The sequence below is a fragment of the Tursiops truncatus genome, chromosome X (genome assembly GCF_011762595.2).
Source record: "Tursiops truncatus isolate mTurTru1 chromosome X, mTurTru1.mat.Y, whole genome shotgun sequence".
NCBI lineage: Eukaryota > Metazoa > Chordata > Mammalia > Artiodactyla > Delphinidae > Tursiops > Tursiops truncatus.
The window spans coordinates 56350429-56376052 of record NC_047055.1 but is presented as its reverse complement, the minus strand read 5'-3'; the positions used below and the strand labels follow the sequence as shown (position 1 = coordinate 56376052).

Below are 25624 nucleotides of genomic sequence, written 5' to 3'. Positions count from 1 at the left end.
CCTTTTGGGAAGTCTGAGGTCTTCTGCTAGCATTCAGTAGGTGTTCTGTAGGAGTTGTTCCACATGTACATGTATTTCTTATGTATTTTTTGGGAGAAAGGTGATCTCCACATCTTACTCTTCCGCCATCTTGAAGGTCCACCCATAAAGGCCATTTTTAATCATGTAAAAGATTAGCTTAGACTTTGTCCTGTAGGTTATGGGAATTATTAAAAGATAAGCAGTGGAGTGATCTGGTCTGCTTTCAATCAGATAGACCACTCCGGTGTTGGGAATAGATTAGATGGGACTTGGAGTAAGACTACAAACAAGGAAACTCTGTAAAAGTGGATTGCCCTCATCTAGGCTGTGGGGATGAGGGCTGAATAGGGTAGCATAAGTATGGATGGAGACAAAAGTGAGAGAATGGAAAATATTGTTCAGAAATAGAAATAACTTTCTAACAATGGGTAGGCATTTGATAATCTATAGATGTGGATAATGAGACTAGCTTGTATCAAAACCAGAGAAAATTCAAAACTTTAACCAATAATTTTCACCTCTTCCTTATACTTACCATAAAATACAAAACAGCAGCAAAAGTGACTATTGTGCTTTTCAGCTTCTTTCTCTTCTTCGCTTATTCTTCTGTAGAATAGTCACAAAGCAAAAGTCAATTAAAAGAGTTAAAGAGTGGGAATGAGAGACAAAAAGGGAGAGAAAATTCACAACCCAGATAATGCCTCCCTAAACTAGGAAGAATTACTCTAGTCGAGTGAAATCCACTAACTATATACTATTCTAATATAGCATATTATATTCTGAAATTTGCATCAAGAAATTGAAATTTTACTGTATATTTTCCTTAAGACCTAAGAATTACTAGTTCAGTTCAAAATGGAAATTCAGTCATTACATTTAAAAAGAATTAAACCTCTTCTTATCTTGCCAAAGTCATTAAATACTACTAAACAGAAGCTAAATTGTCTTTTTAAAGTTTTGAGAAATTAGTTTATTTCTGATATTTGGGATGCAATATATATTATTATGATTAGGAATCATAAAAGCACATTTCTTTAGTAGGGAAATTATTTATACGAAAGTACCAAATATGTTAAATATAATAACATTCACAAATTGACTTAGGAAAATCTACTACATATAGTAAAATTGGCTTCTAACTTTTAGGGATCTACTCATACCGATTTCTATTTACTAACTTCTTATAGAGTCTTCAGGTCTGTATTTATAATTGATATCATAACTATTGTCTTTTAAGAAGTCTTAGACATTGTAGATGTAATACTGTATCTATTATCAGATTTACTATGAAGCATTTATATTTAATAAATTTAGCAATTATTATGATATAATAATAATACCACTAGTAATATTCTATCATCATTACTACTACTGTCATTACTGTCACTACTACTACTACCATCACTACTACTACTACTACTACTACTATTACCATCACTAGCTAATGCTTATCAATTGTCTGCCGTGTGCTAAGAACTGTTTTTGACATTTTACATCTTATGACTAGCATAATGAAAAGAAACTACTCTGTTATCCTCATTGATTTAGAGAAACTATCTGCTTCATCTCTATGAATCTCAGCATCATCATCTATTACAATAGTTGACTGCATGATCACTTAAATTCCTTTCTAGTTGCCTAAATATCTCATACCCAGTAAACCTACTTTTTAGGACAAAGGATGAACTCTTTATCTAAAGTCATATGATTGAAAAGAAAAATGGAGAAAATTGATATTGTAGTTGAAAAGTAATGTCTCCCCAGGTTTATAGAAAAAAATAGTAGCAACATATATACATATATAAAGAACATATGTAAAACTAAATATATGTATATAGTAAACTCTCTCTCTCTCTCTCTCTCTCTCTCTCTCTCTCTCTATATATATATATATATATATATATATATATATATATAGTAAGAATCCCTATGAGTATCTTTTTTTAACGAAAACATTGTTTCACACTTATATATTCCTTCTAACTACCTTTTTGTTCCTAGCCAGAATGTGTTACTTGAATTAAACATATGTTATAATATTCTTTGCAGTTTAAACACTTAGAAACAAAGAATGATAGAGCTACAGGAGAGCTTGGAGCTCATCTGTCTTGGTTCTTGACCAACTATATGGTCCCCAGGCTTTGAAACAACTACCTATAAAATCTTTGGCCCTCAATCTATGAGAACTACTAGTTCTGGGATCTTGAAAAAATTCCTTGACCTCTCAAGGACTCAATTCCCTCATCTATAAATTGGAGATAACAATATCTTCCTTGCTGAGTTGTTGTAAGTTTTAAATGAGATATAGTCCTAGAAAAAATGTTCAGTACATGGTACGTCCTAAATAAATTATAGTTTATTTTTATATAATTTTAATGTAATATTCTGTGGCATTGTTTATAATATATGGAATCATAAATTTCAAGGGAATCAACATATGTAATGTTTTTGAATAAATAATTTTACTAGAAGCAAAATTTTGTCTTATCAAGGACATTGCTATACATTAATTTGAATAAATCTATGTTTTTGATTTAAATAATTTACTAAATGCTTTATTTGAATGATGATAATTAAGTATAATTATTATAGTAAAAGTTTTTTATGCTTAACCTTATTTAATAGTCTTTTATCAAAAATAATAGAAACCATATATTCTCGGTGTCTTTATTCCAAGATTTCCATCTTGTGATTACCTTAGTCCTCTGAATTTTTGTCGTAAATGAACATAAATTTAGATGAGTAAATAACTCTCTTCAAGTTGCTGAAGGTCATTTATATGAAAAGACATTGAACTGTGAGATAAATACAACTGAAACTCAAATTAGCATCATATTCACTTTAGTGCAATCAAAATATTTTAATTGTATTTGAATAATTTTAAGATTTTTTAAATGTCATATAATTTATAATTTTGTTTAATGTTCCTTGAATATTTTTCTATTGTCCTAATATCAATATCTTAAATTTTTACAACTAATTTAGGAAGAATGTGAAGGTCGGTCTGCTTAGAACCCTGCAATGAACCACTATATTGCTGGAGCCCAGCAATTCTGTTTGAGAAATTATCACAGATTTCAAGGTTTCAGAGAATAGTAACAATCATACATTAGGGCAGTTAAAGTTTCTAGTTAAGACATAAGGCCTTGAGAGTTGAGTTATAATTGTTTTTACCTCTTCATTACCTTTTCTGTTTATGAAAGAAATGTTGTTGTGCCTTTACAGATTGCTTAACATAATCATTGCTGAAAGTTATTCTCTTTAAAATGTAGAGATAGATTCAAATATAAATATATGGAGAGAGACAGAGTTTGATGATATGTGCATATATTTAAAGAGATAGATATTTGCCCTAAAAACTGGTAACATCTCAAATAAAGAGACCCTTGACACTGTAAGTTTTAAAAGACATACCATGTTTTTTCTTTTTCTTCCATACATCTTTTTTATTTTCATCTTTATTGGTGGATAAATGCTTTACAATGTTGTGTTAGTTTCTGCTGTACAACAAAGTGAATCAGCTATATGTATACATATATCCCCATATCCCTATCTCTTGAGACTCCCTCCCAACCTCCCTACCCCATCCCTATAAGTCATCACAAACCAGTGAGCTGATCTCCTTGTTCTATGTAGCAGCTTCCCACTACCCATCCATTTTACATTTGGTAGTGTATATATGTCAGCGCTACTCTCTTACTTCATCTCAGCTTCCACTTCTCCCCCTGTGTCCTCAAGTATGTTGCCTACATCTGTGGCTTATTCCTGCCCTGCCACTAGGTTCATCAGTACTGTTTTTTTAGATTCCATATATATGTGTTAGCATACTGTATTTGTTTTTCTCTTTCTGACTTACCTCACTCTGTATGACAGACTCTACATCAATCCACCTCATTACAAATAACTCAATTTCGTTCCTTTTTATGGCAGAGTAATATTCCACTGTATACATGTGTCACATTTTCTTTATCCATTCATCTGTCGGACATTTAGGTTGCTGCCATTTCCTGGCTATTGTAAATAGTGCTGCGATGAACATTGTGGTACATGTGTCCTTTTGAATTATGGTTTTCTCAGGGTATATGCCCAGGAGTGGGATTGCTGGGTCACATGGTAGTTCTATTTTTAGTTTTTTAAGAAACCTCCATACTGTTCTCCATAGTGACTGTATCAATTTACATTCCCACCAACATTGCAGAAGTGCTCCCTTTTCTCCACACCCTCTCCAGCATTTATTGTTTGTAGATTTTTTGATCATGGCCATTCTGACTCATGTGAGAGGATAACTCATTGTGGTTTTGATTTGTATTTCTCTAATGATTAGTGATGTTGAGCATCTTGTCATGTGTTTGTTGGCAATCTATATGTCTTCTTTGGAGAAATGTCTGTTTAGGTCTTCCACCCATTTTTGATTGGGTTGTTTGTTTTCTCAATATTGAGCTGCATGAGCTGCTTGTTTATTTTGGAGATTAATCCATTGTCAGTTGCTTCATTTGCAAATATTTTCTCCCATTCTGAGTTGTCTTTTCATCTTATTTCTGTTTTCCTTTGCTGTGTAAAAGCTTTTAAGTTTCATGAGGTCCCATTTGTTTATTTTTGTCTCTTACTCTAGGAGGTGGGTCAGAAAGGATCTTGCTGTGATTTATGTCATAGAGTGTTCTGCCTGCGTTTTCCTCAAAGAGTTTGATAGTGTTTGGCCTTACATTTAGGTCTTTAATCCATGTTGAGTTTATTTTTGTGTATGGTGTTAAGAAGTGTTTTAATTTCATTCTTTTACATGTAGCTGTCCAGTTTTCTCAGCACCACTTATTGAAGAGGCTGTCATTCTTCCATTGTATATTCTTGCCTCTTTTATCAAAGATAAGGTGATCATATGTCTGTGGGTTTACCTCTGGGCTTTCTATCCTTTTCCATTGATCTATATTTCTGTTTTTGTGCCAGTACCATACTGTTTTGATTATTGTAGCCTTGTCATATAGTCTGAAGTCAGGGAGCCTGATTCCTCCAGTTCCATTGGCTCTTCAGGGTCTTTTGTGTTTCCATACAAATTGTGAGATTGTTTTGTTCTAGTTCTGTGAAAATGCCATTGGTAATTTGATATGGATTGCATTGAATCTGTAGATTGGTTTCAGTACCACAGTCATTTTCACAGTGTTGATTCTTCCAATCCAAGAGCATGGTCTATCTCTTCATCTTTTTGTATTGTCTTTGATTTCTTTCACCAGTGTTGTACAGTTTTCTGCATACAGGTCTTTTGACTCCTTAGGTAGATTTATTCCTATGTATTCTATTATTTGTATTGCAATGGTAAATGGGAATGTTTCCTTAATTTCTTTTTCTGATTTTTCATTGTTAGTGTATAGGAATGCAAGAGATTTCTGCGCATTAATTTTGTATCCTGCTACTTTACTAAATTCATTGATTTGCTCTAGTAGTTTTCTGGTAGCATCTTCAGGATTTTCTATGCATAGTATCATGCCATCTGCAAGTAGTGACAGTTTTACTTCTTCTTTCCAAGTTTGGATTCCTTTTATTTCTTTTCCTTCTCTGATTGCGGTGGCTAAAACTTTGAAAACTATGTTGAATAATAGTGGTGGAGTGAGCACCCTTGTGTTGTTCCTGATCTTAGAGGAAGTGCTTTCAGTTTTTCACCAATGAGAAGGAAGTTGGCTGTGGGTTTGTCATATATTGCTTTTATTATGTTGAGGTAGCTTCCCTCTATGCCCACTTTCTGGAGAGTTTTTATCATAAATGGGTGCTGAATTTTGTCAAAAAATTTTTCTGCATCTATTGAGATTATCATATGGTTTTTATTCTTCAATTTGTTAGTATCACATTGATTGATTTCTATATATTGAAGAATCCTTGCATTCCTGGAATAAACCCCCCTTGATCATGGTGTATGATCCTTTTAATGTGCTGTTGGATCCTGTTTGCTAGTATTTTGTTGAGGACTTTTACATCTATGTTCATCAGTGATATTGGCCTGTTTCTTTTTTGTGACATCTTTGTCTTGTTTTGGTATCAGAGTGATGGTGACCTCATAGAATGTTCGGGAGTGTTTAAAGACATACCATATTTTGAAACTCAATAAATATCTTTAGATATTCTGTGTTTTGAAATATGTATAGGAATAACCTGATGAATAATAAGAATATTTTTCTTAATCAATTTATAAAATATTTCATGCTATCACTAAATTCCTGTAGTCAAAGTAGAAAACAATCTTCCACCACTACTACCACCACCATAAAAATACATGTGTATTATAGAGCATACTTACTGGAGATGTGAAAGCAAAAATAAGTTGGTTGCGTGATTGAATACTCTTTGGTTGAGTCTAATGTTAATCGGAATCAAAAGAATCTAATCTTATGTTGACTCATACATTTATATATCTCTCTGAAACTGTATCTATGGTTTATAGTTCATCAAAACCGGCAAACTGATTTCAATGACTAAGCCTTTGCAAACTATTTTCCTTTCCATATTTTAGCTACCATGCAAAAGCGCCTGAAGAAGGAGAAAAAAGCAAAGAGGAAACTACAAGAAGCCTTAGAATTTGAATCAAAGAGAAGGGAGCAAGTGGAGCAAGCACTTAAGCAAGCTACTACTAGTGACAGTGGATTGAGGATGTTGAAAGGTAATGTCTGTATTGCACCTTCACACTCAAGGTACACAAAACAGAGAGAGGGAGAGAGCCAGGGAGGGAGAGGGGGAGAGAGCCAGGAGGGAGAGGGGGAGAGGGAAAGGAAGGAGGGAAGGAGTGAGGGAGGGAGAAGCTTTGTCCAGGAATACAGTAATTAAAAAATCGATTTGAGGCCAAGTGCTTTAGTTCATTAATTAAATCTGTCAAAATAAGCCCTATTCTGGGAGATATAAATAGTCTAGGAACAGGAAATCCTGCTGCTTTTTGCAGAAGAAGTAATATTGATAACTTCCCTGCACTTAAAATGTAAGTGTTTTAGGTCCATTCGTGTTAAAATATGCTGATGTTTGGTGTACTTTATTTTAATGAGCTTTAGAATGCTGGTTCCTTTAATGCAGATTGCATCAGTGATGAGGGCTTAAAGAGTGCCTGGTTGAAAATGAATGTTCTAAGTAAATTCCTGGAGCTCCTGTGAGAAGAGGTGCTTCTGTCATGAAATCTCTTAATTCCAAACTTTTCTGATTCCATTTTAAATGATGAAACCTCACAACGTAATTTCATTTCATAGGCTATTCAAATTTTTCTTTCAGAGCACGTTAACAGCTGGTATATCTAACTGATATGTGTACATAACAGGGATGAGCCTAAGAATATTATACATGTGAATACACATATTCCATAGCTAATATGACACACACATGAACTAAAAGGGGGTTGCTTCAAGTGTCCCATACTAAGAATGAATAGAGAATACTGTACAATGTTCAATCGTATTTTTACCTTTCCAAAAGTTCAGTTCCCTTTTTACTGTGACTGTCTTGGATCATTGTCCTCACAATCGATAGAAATGAAGAGGTAGATTGTTAGCTCATGACAGCCATGCCTCATTGAGACACAGAAGAGAGAAGATAAATAATAATACATCAATATCTCATACTGAGGAACATCTTAGACAGTGGGAGCCAGCAATGGGGCCAACATGCTATGCACTCTAATTATTTGAGGCTCTGAACATGTAGTTCTGAGGAGGTTTGTCATTTTTCTTTTTACGTTTTTGAAATCCACCCATATGTGAATTCCACTCTAGCTCCAGTGTTCTCTGTTATAAAGGAAAAGCAGCTGTTTCTACAGTATGATGGGTAACTTGTAGTCAAATCATTTCTTTCTCACATCAGTCCTTGATGGATGATATATGGGTGTCTGTTATCACATTACCCAAGGGTGTCTGAGCAAATGTATATATATAGAAATGGCCATATTAAGCTATGCTTCATGTATATGAATAACTTTTAGATAACACATTTCATATTTAAAATTGAAAATAAAAAACCCAACTCTTTGTTTCTTTTTCTCAACTTTTTTTGAAACAATTCATGTATCTCTTGGCCCCTAGGACCAGTACTAAATAAAGACCACAAATAATAGCCTGTGTTTTGGTGTTCATGTGCATTTACCATAGAGATAATCTCATCATCTATCACATTTTACAAGTGGAAAATATACCATAAGGATGGGGCACTTCTACTTATGCAATTATATTATTTTTTTTTTAATTCCACTGTCAGGGCATGTTACCTGATAGTCTGAGGGGGTTTTATGGACAGATTATTTTCCTGAGTTTTATCTTTAGAGTGTAAAATGAATAAAGAAGTATTTACTATATACCTGGAAATATATGCCCAATTGTAAAATTCAGCTATGGTTTATAATTCTCCCTCCTACCATTAAAAACATATAGACATACAAAAAACAAAAACAAAATGCCACGCAAAGTCTCATGTTATCTATAGGACCAAAGCAGTGGTGAACAGAGTTTTCACTTTAAATGGAATCAGGAAAAATAGAAATGTACCTTAATATTGAATGTCACTTCTTTCAGATACTGGGATTCCAGATATTGAAATAGAAAACAGTGGAAATCCTCATGATAGTACTTCTATGCAAGGTACAGTAAACAGTGTACTTCTTTCTGTAACTGCTTAATATGTGACCCCTGGGGGTGGGAAGGGGATAAGCTCCTATGTTGATACTTTTCATATAAGGAAAATAAATAAATAAGTTTAACTTTCTTACTTCATGATAGAGGAAAAAGTTTGCAGTGTTTATTGAGACTATGTACTTAGAGACTAATAATTTTACATACACAATGTGAGCAAATTTCTTGTATGTTTATCCATTAAAAGGATGTACATTTATATGTTAGGCATATTCTAAAAATGCAAAATGTGAATATAATTTACCTTTCAGAAGTATAAAATAATATGCTTTTTAAATCTTACTACTTTACTGTTTGTAAATGACACAGGTAGAATAATCGTAACCTATCAATATTTGCAAAGTATTCTAGGCAACATTTTTATCAATATTTAAGTCCTGATGCTAATTTTAGATACTTTTTGAAACCAACTAAATATGAAAATAAGAGCAGGACTTGTAATACATAATTTACAGGATTCCCACAACTGTTTAGATCCTTTATAATATTTTTAAAAGTATTTAGTAGTAAGAAAATAGGGGAAAAAATCAATATAGTCTCATTGGAGCGCAAAGACAGCTAAAAATAAAAATTGACCACTGGAGATTTTCAGTGTCTTTCTAATGCAGTTTTCTAGCCCTCTATATGCAGATTACATTTATTTTCACATTCATGTCTCACTCTAATAAAAAAGAAAAGGATCTCCATGAGAAAACGATTTCCTAACTTTCAAAAAAGAAGACAACCATAGAAAGGTTGCCTGCTGGATGTTTAACTAATCAGTGCCTTTTCACGGTGTAATGACAGATATCTATGAAGGCAACAGAACTGGATGTGACCAAAAGATCCATGTGGGTTCATCTGTGGGTCACCATTTTGTACGGCAACTTCAGAAAATTTAGAAATCTTGACTCAGGTAGTTTTGCACATCATCTTTGCAAAACCAGGAGTGTTAGAGATCATGGATCTTCTGGTAATGCCTGATTCTGCTGCAGCTGGATAGAACTAACTAATGCATTAACTTTTGTGAAAGCATGCATGTTTAGCTCACTCAATAAAGCTTTTGCTGTTTCTTATCCCTCTTTTGCTTACCTGCTTTCTTCCCTCAACTTAAAGGCTCTGTTTGTGTGAGCAAAGCCAATTTGGATGGGACTCAGTGTTTATCCAATCAGTACACCACAGTGAAACATATAAATAAAGCCCCACTAGTTGTGGTTGCCACCATAGATCTAAGGTAGGGTTGAACAAGTCTGAAGCATTTGATCCCTTCTGAATCTGTGACACACACATATAGACCCAGTCTTTAAGGAGCATTGAGCTTGATTGAACCTTTCTTTGTGGGATGTAAGGGCAGCTTTGTAACTGTAAGAGGTAAACCATCACTGGGTTGTATCTTTTTTTTCCTTTAATTATCCTTCATTATCCTTTAATCCTATACTCCCAATTTATTGCTGTTTGTTTAATATATATATATATGTATATATATATATATATATATATATATATATATATATATATAATTCTTTTAGTTCACAGTAGTAACATCTTTCTACTAACTTTCTAACTCTGAGATAAATATAAATTTTTGAACTGTCCTAAAGTTGTTGCTTCATTTCCATGCAACAAACAACAGATAACTTATCCATGGAAAGTCAGTTAGGTGATATAAGGAAAAGCTAGATTCACTATTTGGCTCAGTTTTTTATTTTAATGGAGTCTCCAAAGAATGGCTTTTGCATATTAATTTGTGATTAGGAGAGGACACATTTAATATTTGTTTTCAGTGAGCATACTTTTAATAAGCTTTCCTAGTTTTTACTGGGTAAACAGGAGAGAATTAGCTCTACCTTTAAAAAGATTGAGATGGAACATATTTTAAAGCAAGGGGATTAACTTTTATATATATTTTTTCAAATTACAAATCAAATTGTCTAGAATTTGTGGTTAATATTTTCAATATATGGTAAAGTATGGTGGGTTAATAATTCTTACTAACTGTCTGTCTTTTAGGTTATGTTAAATAGTATTCTTGATAAAAGTGGTAAAAATGAAAAAGTACACATTCCCACATCTCTTAGAACAGCATTTAAGCATGGTAAATGATAAAGTTCCTATCATCAATTTATGAAAAACTAGAGTAAATTCCTTTTATTAATATGAGAGTAGAGTCACAATTTAATATCTAAAAGAAATTATTTTATGAGCAAAACCAATTTATTCTATTCCAGGGGAATAGGTGCCAGAAAATATTATCAGAGTTAAATATAATTCATCAAATCAATCAATTCAAATAATTACCAAAAAAAAATCTCAATAATATTACTTTTTTGTTTAAGATGTTCAGAATTGAAAGATTACTTTTATATGTACCTATGAACTAAAGAAAATGTATTATGCTTGGAAAACAAAATGCAAGCTTAACCATTACTTTTCCATTCTGCCTAATAATTTTGCTCTTGTGTGTTATCATTCCTTTCTTTTGTGACATATTTTGATACTGTTTTCATCTTTTTCACTTCCCTCAATTACCCATTTTTTAACTTGGAAGATTATTTCCCAGCATTGTTTGTGAGGTTCAATTCATGCATGCCAATCCAATGTCATTTCCACAACTCATCTTCATCACAACAAACAATTCCAGCATCAGTGAAGTCTTTTCCTATTGTCAATAGCTCTGCTGGATAGAAATCTATTATTCCCTTAGTGCTTTTTCTCTGAAATTCAGTTAGTCGTTTTGTGACATTTCCTTAAGAGGACTTGGAAGAATGTTGCTTGGCCATCATTAGAAGTAATAAAGTCATATATAGGAGCCTTCGCTGGAGGTCCAGTGGTTAAGACTCCGTGTTTCCAATGCAACGGGTGCAGGTTTGATCCCTGGTCAGGGAACAAAGATCCCACATGCCACGTGGTGCAGCCAAATAAGTAAATAAATAGTAAAATAACTAAAAAAAAAAAACCTCATATATAGTTTTATGATAATTTCCACAAACTGCCCATGTACTAGGATTCTTATATGTATTCTAAATCTCTTCAGCTTAGTTATTTTATGTCTTTTATGCTTTGAATGTTTGACAGACAAGGTATCATGCATAGATCACTTTCTGATAAAAGGGTTTCTGTATCCCTTATATTTTAGCAGTCTATGATAGCAACTCCTCCTGTATATTTTAAGGTGATTAAAAAATGAATACACACCCACTCTGATAGCGGTGTCCACTATTGCTGGCAGTGAAGGATATACACTAATATCCTCCCACACAGATTCCCATAACTCAGTTAGGGGCCCACAAGACAGAACATCAACCATCTTATCAACCAATCTCCGTTTCACATAAAATAAACATACCAGGTGTCATTAAGTGTACCTTCAGATCAATGATTTTTGCAAATGACATTCAAGTACCATTTGCGTAGTGCATTTTTGCTGATAAAAACAAATTAAATTAGCACAACAACAAGTGAGCTGATAAAAACTAAAACCGAACAGCAGTACCATTAGCTAACAAAGTAATATTTTCTCTTTACTGCATTCTGCCATTTAGTTATTATCCTATTGGAAATCTAATTATAATCCTTTTACTCCCTAGTCAAACTTCACAGTTTTTGCAAGCTTAGCACTGACAAGTGATTTCATTACCTTTGATTGCCCGTGCCCGGATTGACTTAACTTCACTTGGAGACCTAAAAGCGCTCTCAGTTTCTCAGATTCCCTGTTTGCACATTACAGCAACAGCTCCTTTAATTAATTAGCATGAACAGCAGCAGCATGAACTGCTGAACAGAAAATAACATCATTTTATGATCACAGGGAGACTTCTCCTTTTGCATGTTTATACCTTAGTTAACTTTTGTATGACTATATTTCATTGTTAGGGGCTACTGGTACAGTGCATGTTTCTTTAGTTTTCGAAAATTGATATCATCATCTTAATAATAATAATAGACAAAACAAATCCAGAATATGAAACTTCTATATTTTAGAAAACAGATAACAGCCTTCATGAACTGACTTTCTAGTAACAAAATAAAATATTTTTTTAAAAAGTTCAGAGGAAATAACATCATAAAGTACAAGGGCACACAATGACGCATTATTCCCATTTCTGCCACTGCATTTGTTTGGGAAGAAAACAAAACAATACAAAAACACTAGGAGCTGCTTTTGCAAGAGGAATGTCAATATCTTTGAATCATTTTTACATTTGTTTTTTTGCCTACATGCTTGACAATGGCACAAAATGGTTTAACACTGGAATATATTTTTCATCTGATATTTTTTCAGATATATGGTGGAATCTTGAATAATTTTCCCTTCTTTTTGATACTAACACACCAGAAGTAGATAAGAAATCCAACCTACATGTCAAAGTTAAGCAAAATTTGATGTAAAAAATAAACGTATTAAACCATTTGTTCCCTCTGAATCATTTTTGTTCAGAAAAAAATGTGGGAGCTTATTCAAAGAGTATAAACTTACCGTTCTGATATGTAAAATCCATGATCTCATCTATGCAGCATTTGGTGAAGATGCCACTGAAGAATTAAAGCAAAGTGACTAAAGTGTTATTTGACTCTAAAAGCAACAGACACAATTTTAACATCTCTATGTTAATAAGAACACATATTTTACAATGTAATTTAATATACATATATTTATAGTATAGAATTTTAAATATATACTATGAAATATATATGAATATGTATATTCTTATCCATTTTTCTCAAAATCAATTTGAACAGTGTTTATCCTTCCTTGACCTTTGATACCTCATTATCTTCTCTCTTTGTTGCTCACTTGATAACTAAAACTACATTTTTCCAAAGAGTTTAAGATGCCATACCAATATTTATTGAAAACAATTACCCTTGGGCTAAGATTGTCATTGCAGGATTTGATAAAATAGCAAGGAAAGTGATGGTAGGGGCAAGTAAGAGGACTGGAAAAGAGAAATCAACATATGATTTCTTGCCATGTATGTGATATGACAAGAAAAACTAAAAGGAGAACAGATAGAATTTCTCTACAGGCTTTTCTCCTAACTTCCACCAGAGTGTGGTTTACATCTTTCTCTAGGGGTTCTATAGACTATTTCCTGCCCTACCCTCATAACCATTCATTTCCCTCCCCTTTAATGTCTTGTCTTGTGTTGAAAGATATACATAGGCACTATAATATTCCCAGTGTTAAGTAGAAATGTTCTCTTATAAAGTAGAAATACATAGCATGCCAGCAATTATAAGGATTGTGGGAAGTGGGTCCTCTTTCCTCATAAATATGTCCTTTGAGAGAGGGAGACTTTTACTACCCAAAGAAACTTTACTGCAACTGCCATCATAGAGTGTGAAAAGGCTGTAGCGCACACCCCACAGAAAAAATCCTAGCATCTTTCTCTAAAGCAGCAACATTTTTTTTTCCTGTAAGATTCATTATATGGCCTCATTCTTTTTCCTTTCTATTCCAGGAAGTATTTGTCTCTCGTTTTCTTCATCCTCCACAGGATCTTTATTTTAACTGATTGTACCTCCCAGCCCATGTCATACCTCTTTGCTGTGAAATACCTGTCAGATTATAGCACACATTATGCTTCTATTTCTTTCTTAGGAGGATGTGACAAACATTACTTGATACTTTAGGGCCTGGTTTTCATGGAGTGGCTTGCACCACTTACCACCGCATTGTTAAAAGAATATTTGCAGTGACTAAAAGGCTGTCATGCTAATTATGATGATAACATAAAATCTCATCTACAGATCTAAGACTTACAAGTCTAGCTATATCTCACTCACATAATAGATGAAATTGTAGTTGTAGGGACAGCAAGATAGTGAGACTTGCAAGACAAAATAACAATAGGGTGTTCTGCTACTAAGCATTTTAGAGTCTACAGGGGTAATTCATTAACAGGTCTTTCTGACTATAGTATAGGATGAGTTGTTTAACTCAACTTGTATAACTGTTTAGTCACTTTATGCCCCATCCTCTTTACGTATGCAATACAATTTTTTAAGCAGAAGAGTCACCCTATCCCACTTACCAACCCAGATACACCTAAGGAACATGCAAAAGGAAAGCCTTTCTTGAATTAAAAGTTTAGTTTTATTTTCCACTTTCACATCTCTGTTTTAATTAAGAAAACAGACAGCATTTTCATAGAAGGCTGTAATCATATGCCACTGTTGAAACATCACTTAAAAATAAAATTATTATATTACTGACATGTTGATGTGAGATGGTTCTATGCCAAGATGCTTATCACTCTTGGAATGAGGAATTGATATTCTAAAATTGGAACAGTGAAAAAAGAAAGACAATACCTAATATTTGTATAACCTAGTGAGATTTTGCCATTATTTTTCTTTTTTATTTATTGGGGGGCTTAATTTTAAAAGGTAATTTATTGGGTGACTTAACTGACACTTCAGAGGATAGATTCAGGCCTGGCTGTATCCAGAAACCAAAATAATAAATCCATTCAAAATGTCTTCCTTCCCAGTTCCTCCCAGTCTCCCTTCACTTTGAAGACTTTGATTTTTTCTTTTTAGATTTGGCTAGGTTTTCTTGTTCCATTACATAAAATGTTGCAAGTCCAGGCTTACTGCTAGCTCTCTCATTGGTAACATATTCCATCATAAAGAGGAACTTGTCTTTGTGCCATTCTTTTTTTTTTTTTTTTTTTGCAGTACACGGGCCTCTCACTGTTGTGGCCTCTCCCATTGCGGAGCACAGGCTCCGGATGTGCAGGCTCAGCGGCCATGGCTCACGGGCCTAGCCGCTCTGCAGCATGTGGGATCTTCCCAGACCGGGGCACGAACCCGTGTCCCCTGCATCGGCAGGCGGACTCTCAACCACTGCGCCACCAGGGAAGCCCTGTCCCATTCTTAATCCACACATCCTCTAGCAGGATTATTCCTGTGTGATATTTAAGAAAGGTATAATTAACCCCTATTTTATAAGTAGGAAAATAACCCAAGAGAAGTTAATTGGCTTGCTATTGGTAGTGGGTTCTAAAACACAGGAATCTTAACTCCCTTACCCATTGTTTTCACTATCAATCCATATTGATAATATTACTATCAATCCAAATCTGTAAAAATCTCTCATAGTTAGTAAGCTAGCTAGGATATTTAGCTAGACTTTAATATTCTCCCATGCAAAACAATGCAGCAGGGCTGGGGTGGGGAAAGGCTTCTCCAGTTTGCAGTTAATTAACCAAAATAGACTAAAGCCACTATAATTTAATAATCACTTCTGCCTTAAAACTTTGCATAGATTGGGGTAATACTCACAAAAATTACACAAATGCAATCTTTCTTTTCTATTTAAAACTATGTAGAGAAGCTGAAGTAGGAGTAGAAAGAAACTTTTCTATTTGTGGCTAAACTCACATCAACCTATAGGAATGAGGCCTTAACAGATTTTCAGTTATCTAATTTTAGGCTAGGATTCTTTTCTGTAGGCCATTAGCAGAAAGTTTTATTTGTTGCTCTCAGGAACTTTTTTCTCATTTTTGATGGCCATGTAACATTCAATTTTGGAAATTAAAGTGAATTTAAAGAAAAACGTTGTTTAGAATTTTTTACAGACCTCCTTGACATTCCTTAATCTGTTAATCACAAAGTTTATGATTTACTTGTTTAATGTTTGAAGATTAACACCAGTAGTAATCCACATACTTAAGTTGGAATCTACTTTACCTCAGTTATACAAATGGTTATTTGGATAACGCTTTCACCAATTCCTCTATTAGCTTTTAAGAAAGCATCATTTTTTTTGTAAACATTTCTTCTCTATTTCCCTATTCTCCCATAATTTAAGTGCTCTTATTTTCTTTAAAACAATACAAATGAATGTCATGTTGATCTTAGCATTGGTGAGTAACTATCTAAAATGAGTGAGGCCAGGGAGATCAGCTCCGTCCTTTGTGACCACCTAGAGGGGTGGGATATGGAGGCTGGGAGGGAGGGAGATGCAAGAGGGAAGAGAACTGGGGATATATGCATATGTATAACTGATTCACTTTGTTATAAAGCAGAAACTAACACACCATTGTAAAACAATTATACTCCAATACAGATATTAAAAAAAATTAAAAATTAAATGAGTGAGGCAAAACCTGCAACTCAAATCTTACAATCTCTTGGTAACTGCATTTCAACCTTCTATGGGAAATGTTGGATGTGGTCATTTTTAACGTTGTTCAAATTAACATTTAATGTTTTTCCATTACTCTCATTTTCATTTTTCTCCATATTTTGATTCCATTTTATGATTACTTTGAATTGAGAAATTACAGTGTTTTTCTAACATTTCAGCATACAAAAGGAGTAGCTAAAAGTTATAAAAAGGAGAACATAGTTCTACTTTTAAATATTACATTAAGAATTTTACTCGCGGTCCAGTGGTTAAGACTCTGTGCTTCCATTGTAGGGGGCGCGGGTTCGATCCCTGGTCAGGTAACTAAGATCCCGCAAGCCAAATGGTGCAGCCAAAAAATAAATAAATAAAAAGCTAAAACCAGCTTAAAAAGCAAGAAAACAAACAAAAGCTAAAACTATAAAGCTTCTAGAAGAAAACTTAGAAGAGTATCTTTGCAAACTTTGGTTAGGCAAAGTCTTTTTAGAAAGGACATAAAAAGCACTAACCATGAAAAATTGTTAATTGGGTTTCATAAAAGATTTTAAAATCTGTTCATCCAAAGATGTCAAGAAAATCAAAAGACAAGTCAAAGACTGGGAAGAAATATTTGCATTACATACAGCCAATGAAAGACTTGTGTTACAGCTCAATAATAAAAATAAAAAATAATTATTACATTAAAATATTTCCAATATGCATCCTGTACAAATCTCAAGTAAATTTGACCTTACAAATCCATTTTGTAACTGTACTTATGGAAGGTAGGTGATAACGACCCTAGATTTTTTTACAGCAATGACATAGCACGTAAGTAGCTTACTTCTTTTTTACCATGACATCATCTACAACAAGAAGTAGTGAAAGAATATGGCATTCTACATATGACATAAGTGCTTAGAATGACTTAGTATGGCTCCTAACATAGCATTCCATGAATACTAGTTTTTATTTATTCTCCTTTCCCTTTCTTTCTCCTCCCAGCTGGAAAGTAGAGTTCACATATTTCTAGAGCTCTTAGTGTAGCTCAAAATTTGCAGGTCTGTGTATTGAACACATGCACTTTCGTTGCTGTTTTATAACTGGTCTATAGGAAGCACAATGAAGTGGTGGGAAGAAGTCTAGTAGTCAAGGTTTCTCAGTTACTAACTGGCTAACTCAGTTAACTAACACTGAGAAGTCATTCAATTTCTCTCTCCCTTAATTTTAGTAAAATAGTAATATTTGCCTAATCCTCTTCATCAATAAGTTAGATCCATACTCTTTGACAAGTATAAATACAGTATATTATTATTACTATGCCCTATAAAATACATATGAAGTTAACATTTGTGTTTGTATATGTAGATTTTAATAAGGGTGAAATAATTGACATATAATTGATATATAAAACCATCTCTAAAACATATGTTCTTCTGTGTACAGTTGTGGTAAATATATTTTTATATTTTATCCTCATATGAGAATAGGAAGATAGCCATGTCCCTTTCTAGGGTGTTTCTTACAAGAACTAGAGAGTAAATAAAAGAGAAAAGCGTATATTAAAGAATTAATTCACAAAAACAAAGTGAGTTAAATACAAGTGAGAGAGGTTGATACTCCATTATTATACCATTTGCAAAGAAAATCGACTTGTACTGGTCTTTGTTTTTTTATTATTATTCTTTTTTATTTTAATTTTTTTTACATCTTTATTGGAGTATAATTGCTTACAGTGGTGTGTTAGTTTCTGCTTTATGACAAAGTGAATTAGTTATACATATACATATGTTCCCATATCTCTTCCCTCTTACATCTCCCTCCCTCCCACCCTCCCTATCCCACCCCTCTAGGTGGTCACAAAGCACCGAGCTGACCTCCCTGTGCTATCGGGCTGCTTCCCACTAGCTATTTATTTTACGGTTGGTAGTGTATATATGTCCTTGCCACTCCCTCGCTTTGTCACAGCTTAACTTTCCCCCTCCCCATATCCTCAAGTCCATTCTCTAGTGGTCTTTGTTTTGATTAAAGTATAAGTCCGAAATTTTTTAGGGCTAATAAGGCTAAGTGGTTATTATTTTCACTAAACCTCCATTTTTTTGAATAAGTGCTACATTATAAAAATAAGCACTAGACCTTTCTGAAAAATGACTCTAAAACAATGCTTTTCTCTAGAGAAAGACGAATCAAATGCTATACTTTTATTTATCTGCCCCTATCTTGCAAAGTTCTACTTTTCCTACTCACAGATTAGAAGCACTGTATTTATATTACTGTCCTAATATCTAACTGGACCCCCAACTAACCTCAGTACTGTTGCTTATTTGATTTGAGAATGTCCCATTCTGAACATGTTTGACAATTGAAGTAAACTTCATATAAATAATTGCATATTTAATTTGGATTGAACCTAAGACTAAAGTGGAGCATTAACCAGCATGTTTTTTTTTTCTTTCTCTTACTCAGGTCAGGAAAGCATGATCTTTTAAATGTGATCTTATTTAGTGCCATATAACATAATGCCCATTTGAAAATTAGAAACATCACTAATTAGGCAACTTCAAGAAAACAGAAAGCATAAAACTTAATACTTAGCAGGAGAAATCATTTATAAAATATTGGCATCTGTTCAAGAATAAGTTAGCTACCCACCAAAATAAAGGTTTGATAGCTCAAAGTATGCCTGTGATGAAGCCTAGTAGTTTTTAAGGAAATCCCTTTGTTTATATAAGTGAATTAGTGGTGACCCAGCACTTGGAAGGAAATATGAGCTCTGGGTAGAAAATGTAATTTTTCTAAACTTAAATTTAAGCCTTCAAAAATGTTATAGACATGTTTCTTGGTAGTTTTCAAAAAATAGTGAGAAGTTACTTTTAAATAACATCCTGTCAGGGAAGGAAATCTCACCCTGAAAGGAAATTGCAATCATTAACAAAGATTTTGATTCAGAGAAAACGGTGTGGATCTTTACTCATGTTTTAGACTGTGAAGGGGAAAAAAAAAAACTTTTTAAATGGCTTGCTTATTAAGCTAGTCATGCATTTCACTGCAGGTTGTAAAGCAGTAGAACATGCACAAGAGGCTCATAAGCATATTTTAGAGTTAGGAAATATCATTTACACCATTTTTATATTGTTAATATCGCACCCAGAGAATTTGCTTAAGCTTCAAATTACTGTAAATCTACAGTTTTGCTCACCTTTGTATAATTTTGTTTTTAATAGAACGAGGCCCACATCAATAAATATATGATTAAGGGATATGTGTAATAAAATAATACATTTATTACACACAGATTTATTCAAATATTGAACATATATAGCACAGCAAAATACTATAAAGCCAATTTGTGGTTTTTGGTGAAGTTCATTAAGTAGATTTTGGATTTTCTTTGTTGGAATGAAATTTTGACCGGTTTTATTGTTTTTTCTGTGCAGCCTGAACACTGATGCCGGAACTCCAACTGATCATAGGCACGAATAGGGTGCTGTAGCAGTTACCTGCTTATCTAGTGCTGTAATTCTTTAAAATTCATACTCAAATTCTTAAAATATGGAACCATCTATTACTATTTGTTCATTCCTGTTAATTAGAACCTGGCACGTACAGGAAAAATGTGTTAGAGAATGGGCTTCACAAGTGTTTAGGGGATAATCATAATGATGATTGAACTTGATACTTTACACTTCTATAACCCCTTTCTTCCATGGAGTTCATAGTGCTTCATAAACATTATCACATTAAACCAGAGAGCATCCTAGGGGGTAAGTAGGTGGAAGAATTTTTAAGACATAGAAAATTCTATTTCTAAATGCTGTGACAGAAATTAAAATGCAGACACACCCACTTTAAGCTATGATTACTATGAAATAGCTTTATATTTGGCTGACCCGAGATTTAACAGGCATTAACGTGAGGAGGTAATTCATTTGTGCAAATGATCCATATTTGTTAGCATTGCTTTGGAGATCACCTTTCTGAAAGAAACACGTTGCCTGTACAGTTCTCTAAGGAAATATGGAGAGCTCTAGTTTGTAGGTTTTACCACACTTAGTTCTTCCTTTGATTTGTTGATGGTGGAGCAAGTCATTTAACACCTTTCTACTAGCATATTCCTTACTGTAAAGAAGGCAATGATAAAAACACATACCTAAGCAACTAAAAATACCTCTTTTATTTTTTTCTGCTCTCTTTCCATCTCCAATACTGTTTCCTCTTCATTAAGCTATCAACCAGCAAACAGACTGAAAAATCTATACACCTAAGAATGGAGAAAGGCAGATATGGTGGGTCAGTCACATCATGGATATTTTCCACTGCTCACCCTCTGGTCTAGACATGGCCACATGCCTAAGATGTTCCAGTCGTTAGAACCCAATGGGTCATTTGGCTTGAATTGCCCAGGAAATGGCCTCAAATATTTTTAACTGTTTACTTAATGGAGACCTGGCCAAAGGCTGGTGGCAAATACTTGTCATCATTATTTTCATGCCTCCTAGGAATCTAATAGAGCAGTATTCCAATGTGCTAAATGGTAGTCTAGTGATCAAAAAAATTAACTCTCCTCCTAAAGTGCCCTCTTTACACCAAGCAAAACCTAATCCATTGTGTTATTTTTACATCTGCCCTCGAACTAAATTCTGATGTGACAGAAGTATCACTCATCCTATGCAAAAGTCCAACTGAGTTTTTATCCATTCTCCAATAATCAGTTCCCTGTGGCAGTACATGCAATTTCTACTGGAATGCCCAGCTTTCCTACACATTTTAAAATATCACATTAATTCATATCAGTGTGACATTCCAGTCATTCCATGTTCTGAAGGAATTTTTTCTAAGGCTTCTGGTTCTCTCTACATACTGTAGAAGATCTATCTGTGTAGAGTAGGTATGTTGCTTTAACCTAATTCAGTGAAATAGTGCCAAATTAGAAATCAGTTATGGAGAAGGACCGAAGCAAATAAAATTTTTTTAGAACTTTATTAATATCAAATACCTGAATTGAATAACAAAGAGGTGTGACTTAAAAAATAACATCCAGAAACGTCTCATTATTTGATAGTCAAACAGGATATATTGAGCTATAGGGGAAATTGAACAGCATTTTCAAATTAATTAAGTTACTGAAAAATAAATATCTTTTTAAAAATAGATATATGTTAATTGACTTTGGTTGAACTATAAGGAATCCTCGTGCATTTTCTTCTGGCCTTTTTCTACATACCTGCCTTCTTTGTGATGCCTGATTTTAGGTTTTTTTTTTTTTTCTTAAGCTTCAGATATATACCACAAAAGGCAAGTCTCACACTTACTTGAGTTTGTAACAACCAGGTGTGGCCCTTTAAAGATAACTTATCAGCAGAGGCTTATCTCCTGTATGCAGGAGGACACACCAGACTCCTGTGCCATGGGGTATGCCCATGTCAGGCAGTGCTGTGCTAAGCGAGGGACTGTATGGGCCTTCTATTTTATTTTTAAAATGGTCACATTTGTGTGTATTGAATCCCCCTTTTACTTATCTGATATATCTTAAAGCAATAAACTCTGCCAGCTCTCCTGAAATGTCAGTGTGTGTCACTCCTTGTAAGTTCCCAAGCTCCCTAACATTCCTCTGGAGAGGCTTTGTTCATTGCTCTTCCTGATCTTTAATCTTGTTTACATCCACAATGCATATTAGATCATCTCTGTTTGGAACTCAAGTACAAAACCTTTTAAAAACATGAAACATTCAATTACTAATTAGCTGTTTCCTGTTCCTAATGAAGTGAGCATGCCAGGTTTGGATTAAAATTCAGCTACTGCTCTGCTCTGTTTATGGTTCCAGATGTTTTTGTTTTATCTAGGAGTTTACTTTGACAGCTACTACTAAATGATAAATCACTCATATTATAGGCAAAATGCATTTTGAAATTGAAATGTGGCAAACTTTGAGATTGCTCCAAGGATCAGTGTCAGTTAGCAGGTCAATATTGGCTCCTTCCATATGATCACAGTATTCGCATATGTAAAAGAGTAACAGAATCTGTGTCAACATTGTACAGCATGCTACACAAGAATCTATTTTGCTACTATCCTCTAAATTTGGAGAAAAAAGTTTAACTACTTTGAAATCTCAACTTATTGTATTCTAAGTAGAAAAATTGATTCATATTAATACTGTCTTCTGCTGGCCTAGTTTTTCTTTGGATTTTTGAACTGCTGTGGAAACACTTCCTGATAGGCCTTATAAACTGGCACATTTAATGAAGGGTGTGGGCAAATGTTTGTCTTTTTTAACAAAGACAAAAATTAAACATAACAAAAGAGGGCGATTTTTCAGAAACTGCATTTTTCTAAAGGAAGATGGTGATTGCTTTTTGCCATTTGTTACTGTGTTTATGTACCTTTTTTTTTTACAGGATGTTACTTTTACCATTGTTTTCAAATTTGTAATGTTCTCAATTTGTATTGCATGATTTAAGTTTTAACTATATTGTATAAATTTCAATTCTGGTAAAATGAGTGTCTGCTATTTGATGTTGAAGAGCTTTCTTTTGACATTTAGGCTGTGTATACAGAGGACGAGGTAGACTGGAAAACAAGCAACTATCTGGTGAATTTTATCAGAATAAAAATCTCAGACACCGCAAAGGAGTCTGAGCAATTCTCTGGGGTGACAGACTACTACACAGTTTCCCCAAATTCAAGCTTTGTTTTCTTCTTCCCTGGAAAAGTTCAGGTGAATTCCATGGGCTCTTAGGCAAAATGCCTGGTTGCCCTCTAATGAAGTCTGAACGTCCAGGTGGTCTAACATAGAACCACATTCTTTTATTCTTCTATTACCTTACCACATCTTTATTTTTGGTTCTGAGGTATTATCCAGAAAATTCCACTGACTCGCAATACCTCTGACACAGAAAAAAAAATATTTTAAAGATTTTATACATTAAAGGGGTATGTCTTCCTCCTGACAGTGCTAAGCTTTGACTAGACTGAATTAATATTTTAGATGAGGTATATCAGTCCAACAATGATAATGTATTTTCCTTTATATGTGAAGATGATACAAACATAGACTTTAAGTGTTTTTTAAGCCTGGGTGATGGATTTGTACTGATCATCCACACTTTCTTTCCTTGTTCCGCTTTTGTCACCAAAAGCCAATTTTTATGAGGTAGCTGGATAGAGACTGGGGCTATAAGCCATGGCTATGGAAAAGAGGAAAGTTGGACAAAAAGAGGTAGAATTGTTTTTGGAAATTGTTTCCAACTATAACTTTTACCCACACCATCAAATATTTTCTAACTCTAGAATGGTATGGATTCTTTTGATTACCCATATTTAAATAGATACCAGTTTCACTAAACACTGTGTTTAAAATGATATTCAGAACTTGTCTCCCTTCATGCAGTATACATGGACAGTTAACCTGGGGAGAGGAAACGAAATGTTTCATCAAAGCTGTCATCACCTTAGATCATAACCAGACATTCCTTTTTCCTTGTTTTGGTAAACCATATGGATCTCAAACATAACATTCTGTACAAAAGGAAAAGTAATGTAGATAACAATAGTCATCATAGCTTATGAAGAGTCTTCTCAGTCTTTGATGTCTTCAGTGCAGTGGAAAGAAAAAAAGAAGCTGTAGCATGCAACTTGAAGGATCTTTGAAAACTGACACATTAACATATAGAAGTGTTAAGAAATTTTAAATTTTACCAATATTAAATCAAGCCTGTAACATCAGATCATTTAAGTTCGTGAAGATAGATGTTTAGTATTTTAAAGTACATATTAGAATTATTCCTCAGAAAAACTAACTTGTTTTCTTTTTTTTAAAGGAGGTAACTATTACTATTTAGCAATGGCACAACAGTTTTATTCGTCCTGAAAGGTCTTCGCTGGCTTTACATAAATGAAGATGCTTGTGATTCCAGTTTATCTCTGAAACTATTCAACATGGAGTTAATTCAATTGTGTTTATCAGCAAAGCTTTGTTTACCGAAGCAGTTATTCAATCTATATTACATTTTTTTAAAGAAAGAACGTGTGTACATTTTAAAAGCAATGACGTAAACTCTGTTTTTGCAATTGATTGACCAATTTAAGAATATGAGCTAAATCCTAATGACTAAAGTAACTTGACCATATTTGATGCTTTTCTATGCTCACTTCAGCTTGGCTTTTTGTCTTTTAAGGGAAAAAATGTGGTAGTGTGTTAGAGACTAGAAACATATGTATGGTTTCTCTGTTCTACCATATATTAAGTTAAAGTACACCTTCTTTGTTAAAACTGTACTTGCTAAACTTCAGCAAAATAAAAACATTTTGACTTTGTCAATTGAACTGAGTGTTTATTTCCAAATTGCCAACTGTAATTATTGAAGTAGAGTCAGAGCACAAATCAAAATATAGGAACTAAGAACATGTTTGCAAAGCTTCCTCTGGTTTGATTATTTCTAAACAAATATGAACATGCATCTTATTCCATTTCACCTGTTGAAACAATTGTCTCCAATTGTTCTTATTGAATCACACACGACATTGCCTTTTTCTGGCTGTGTGTGCTTAGTAACCTGCTTCCAGGGGGAAGGGTTGTATTGGGAAGCAGGAAAAATGTGGTGAATACAGCTGGAAAATATTTTCGGAATATCTATTATTTCAAAAGAGTTTCTCCCGTTTTCAGTGGTGAATGAAAATATGAAGGGCATGTATCTACTTGGGCCCAAAGAAAATCCAGGTCTCCCTCTACCTCCAAATAGTCATTATAGGCTAATGAAAAATGAAAGCAAGTGGAAAAAAATAGCCTAATGATAAGCCAAAACCATAGTCCTGCCCTACAGTTTATCTAATCTGTCTCCACCTTCTCCTTGGTTCATTTCTACTA

At 33.8% G+C, this 25624-nt stretch overlaps 1 protein-coding gene across 5 annotated transcripts in view; it reads left to right on the top strand.

Annotated features, from left to right (window-relative positions):
* The window catches only part of DACH2 (dachshund family transcription factor 2), a 640153-nt gene extending 615082 nt beyond the window's left edge, over window positions 1–25071 (top strand). For 2 of the 5 annotated variants that reach the window (XM_073799555.1, XM_073799553.1), the window contains exons 11-15: window positions 6518–6664; window positions 8550–8615; window positions 9453–9561; window positions 20196–20242; window positions 24579–25071. In XM_073799555.1, coding sequence (XP_073655656.1) covers window positions 6518–6664; window positions 8550–8615; window positions 9453–9547 — 308 coding nt within the window. In that variant the 3' untranslated portion in view covers window positions 9548–9561; window positions 20196–20242; window positions 24579–25071. The remainder of the gene's footprint in view (window positions 1–6517; window positions 6665–8549; window positions 8616–9452; window positions 9562–20195; window positions 20243–24578) is intronic. The other 3 variants (XM_073799557.1, XM_073799554.1, XM_073799556.1) reach the window with 3 other exon arrangements.
* The last annotated feature ends 553 nt before the right edge of the window (window positions 25072–25624 follow it).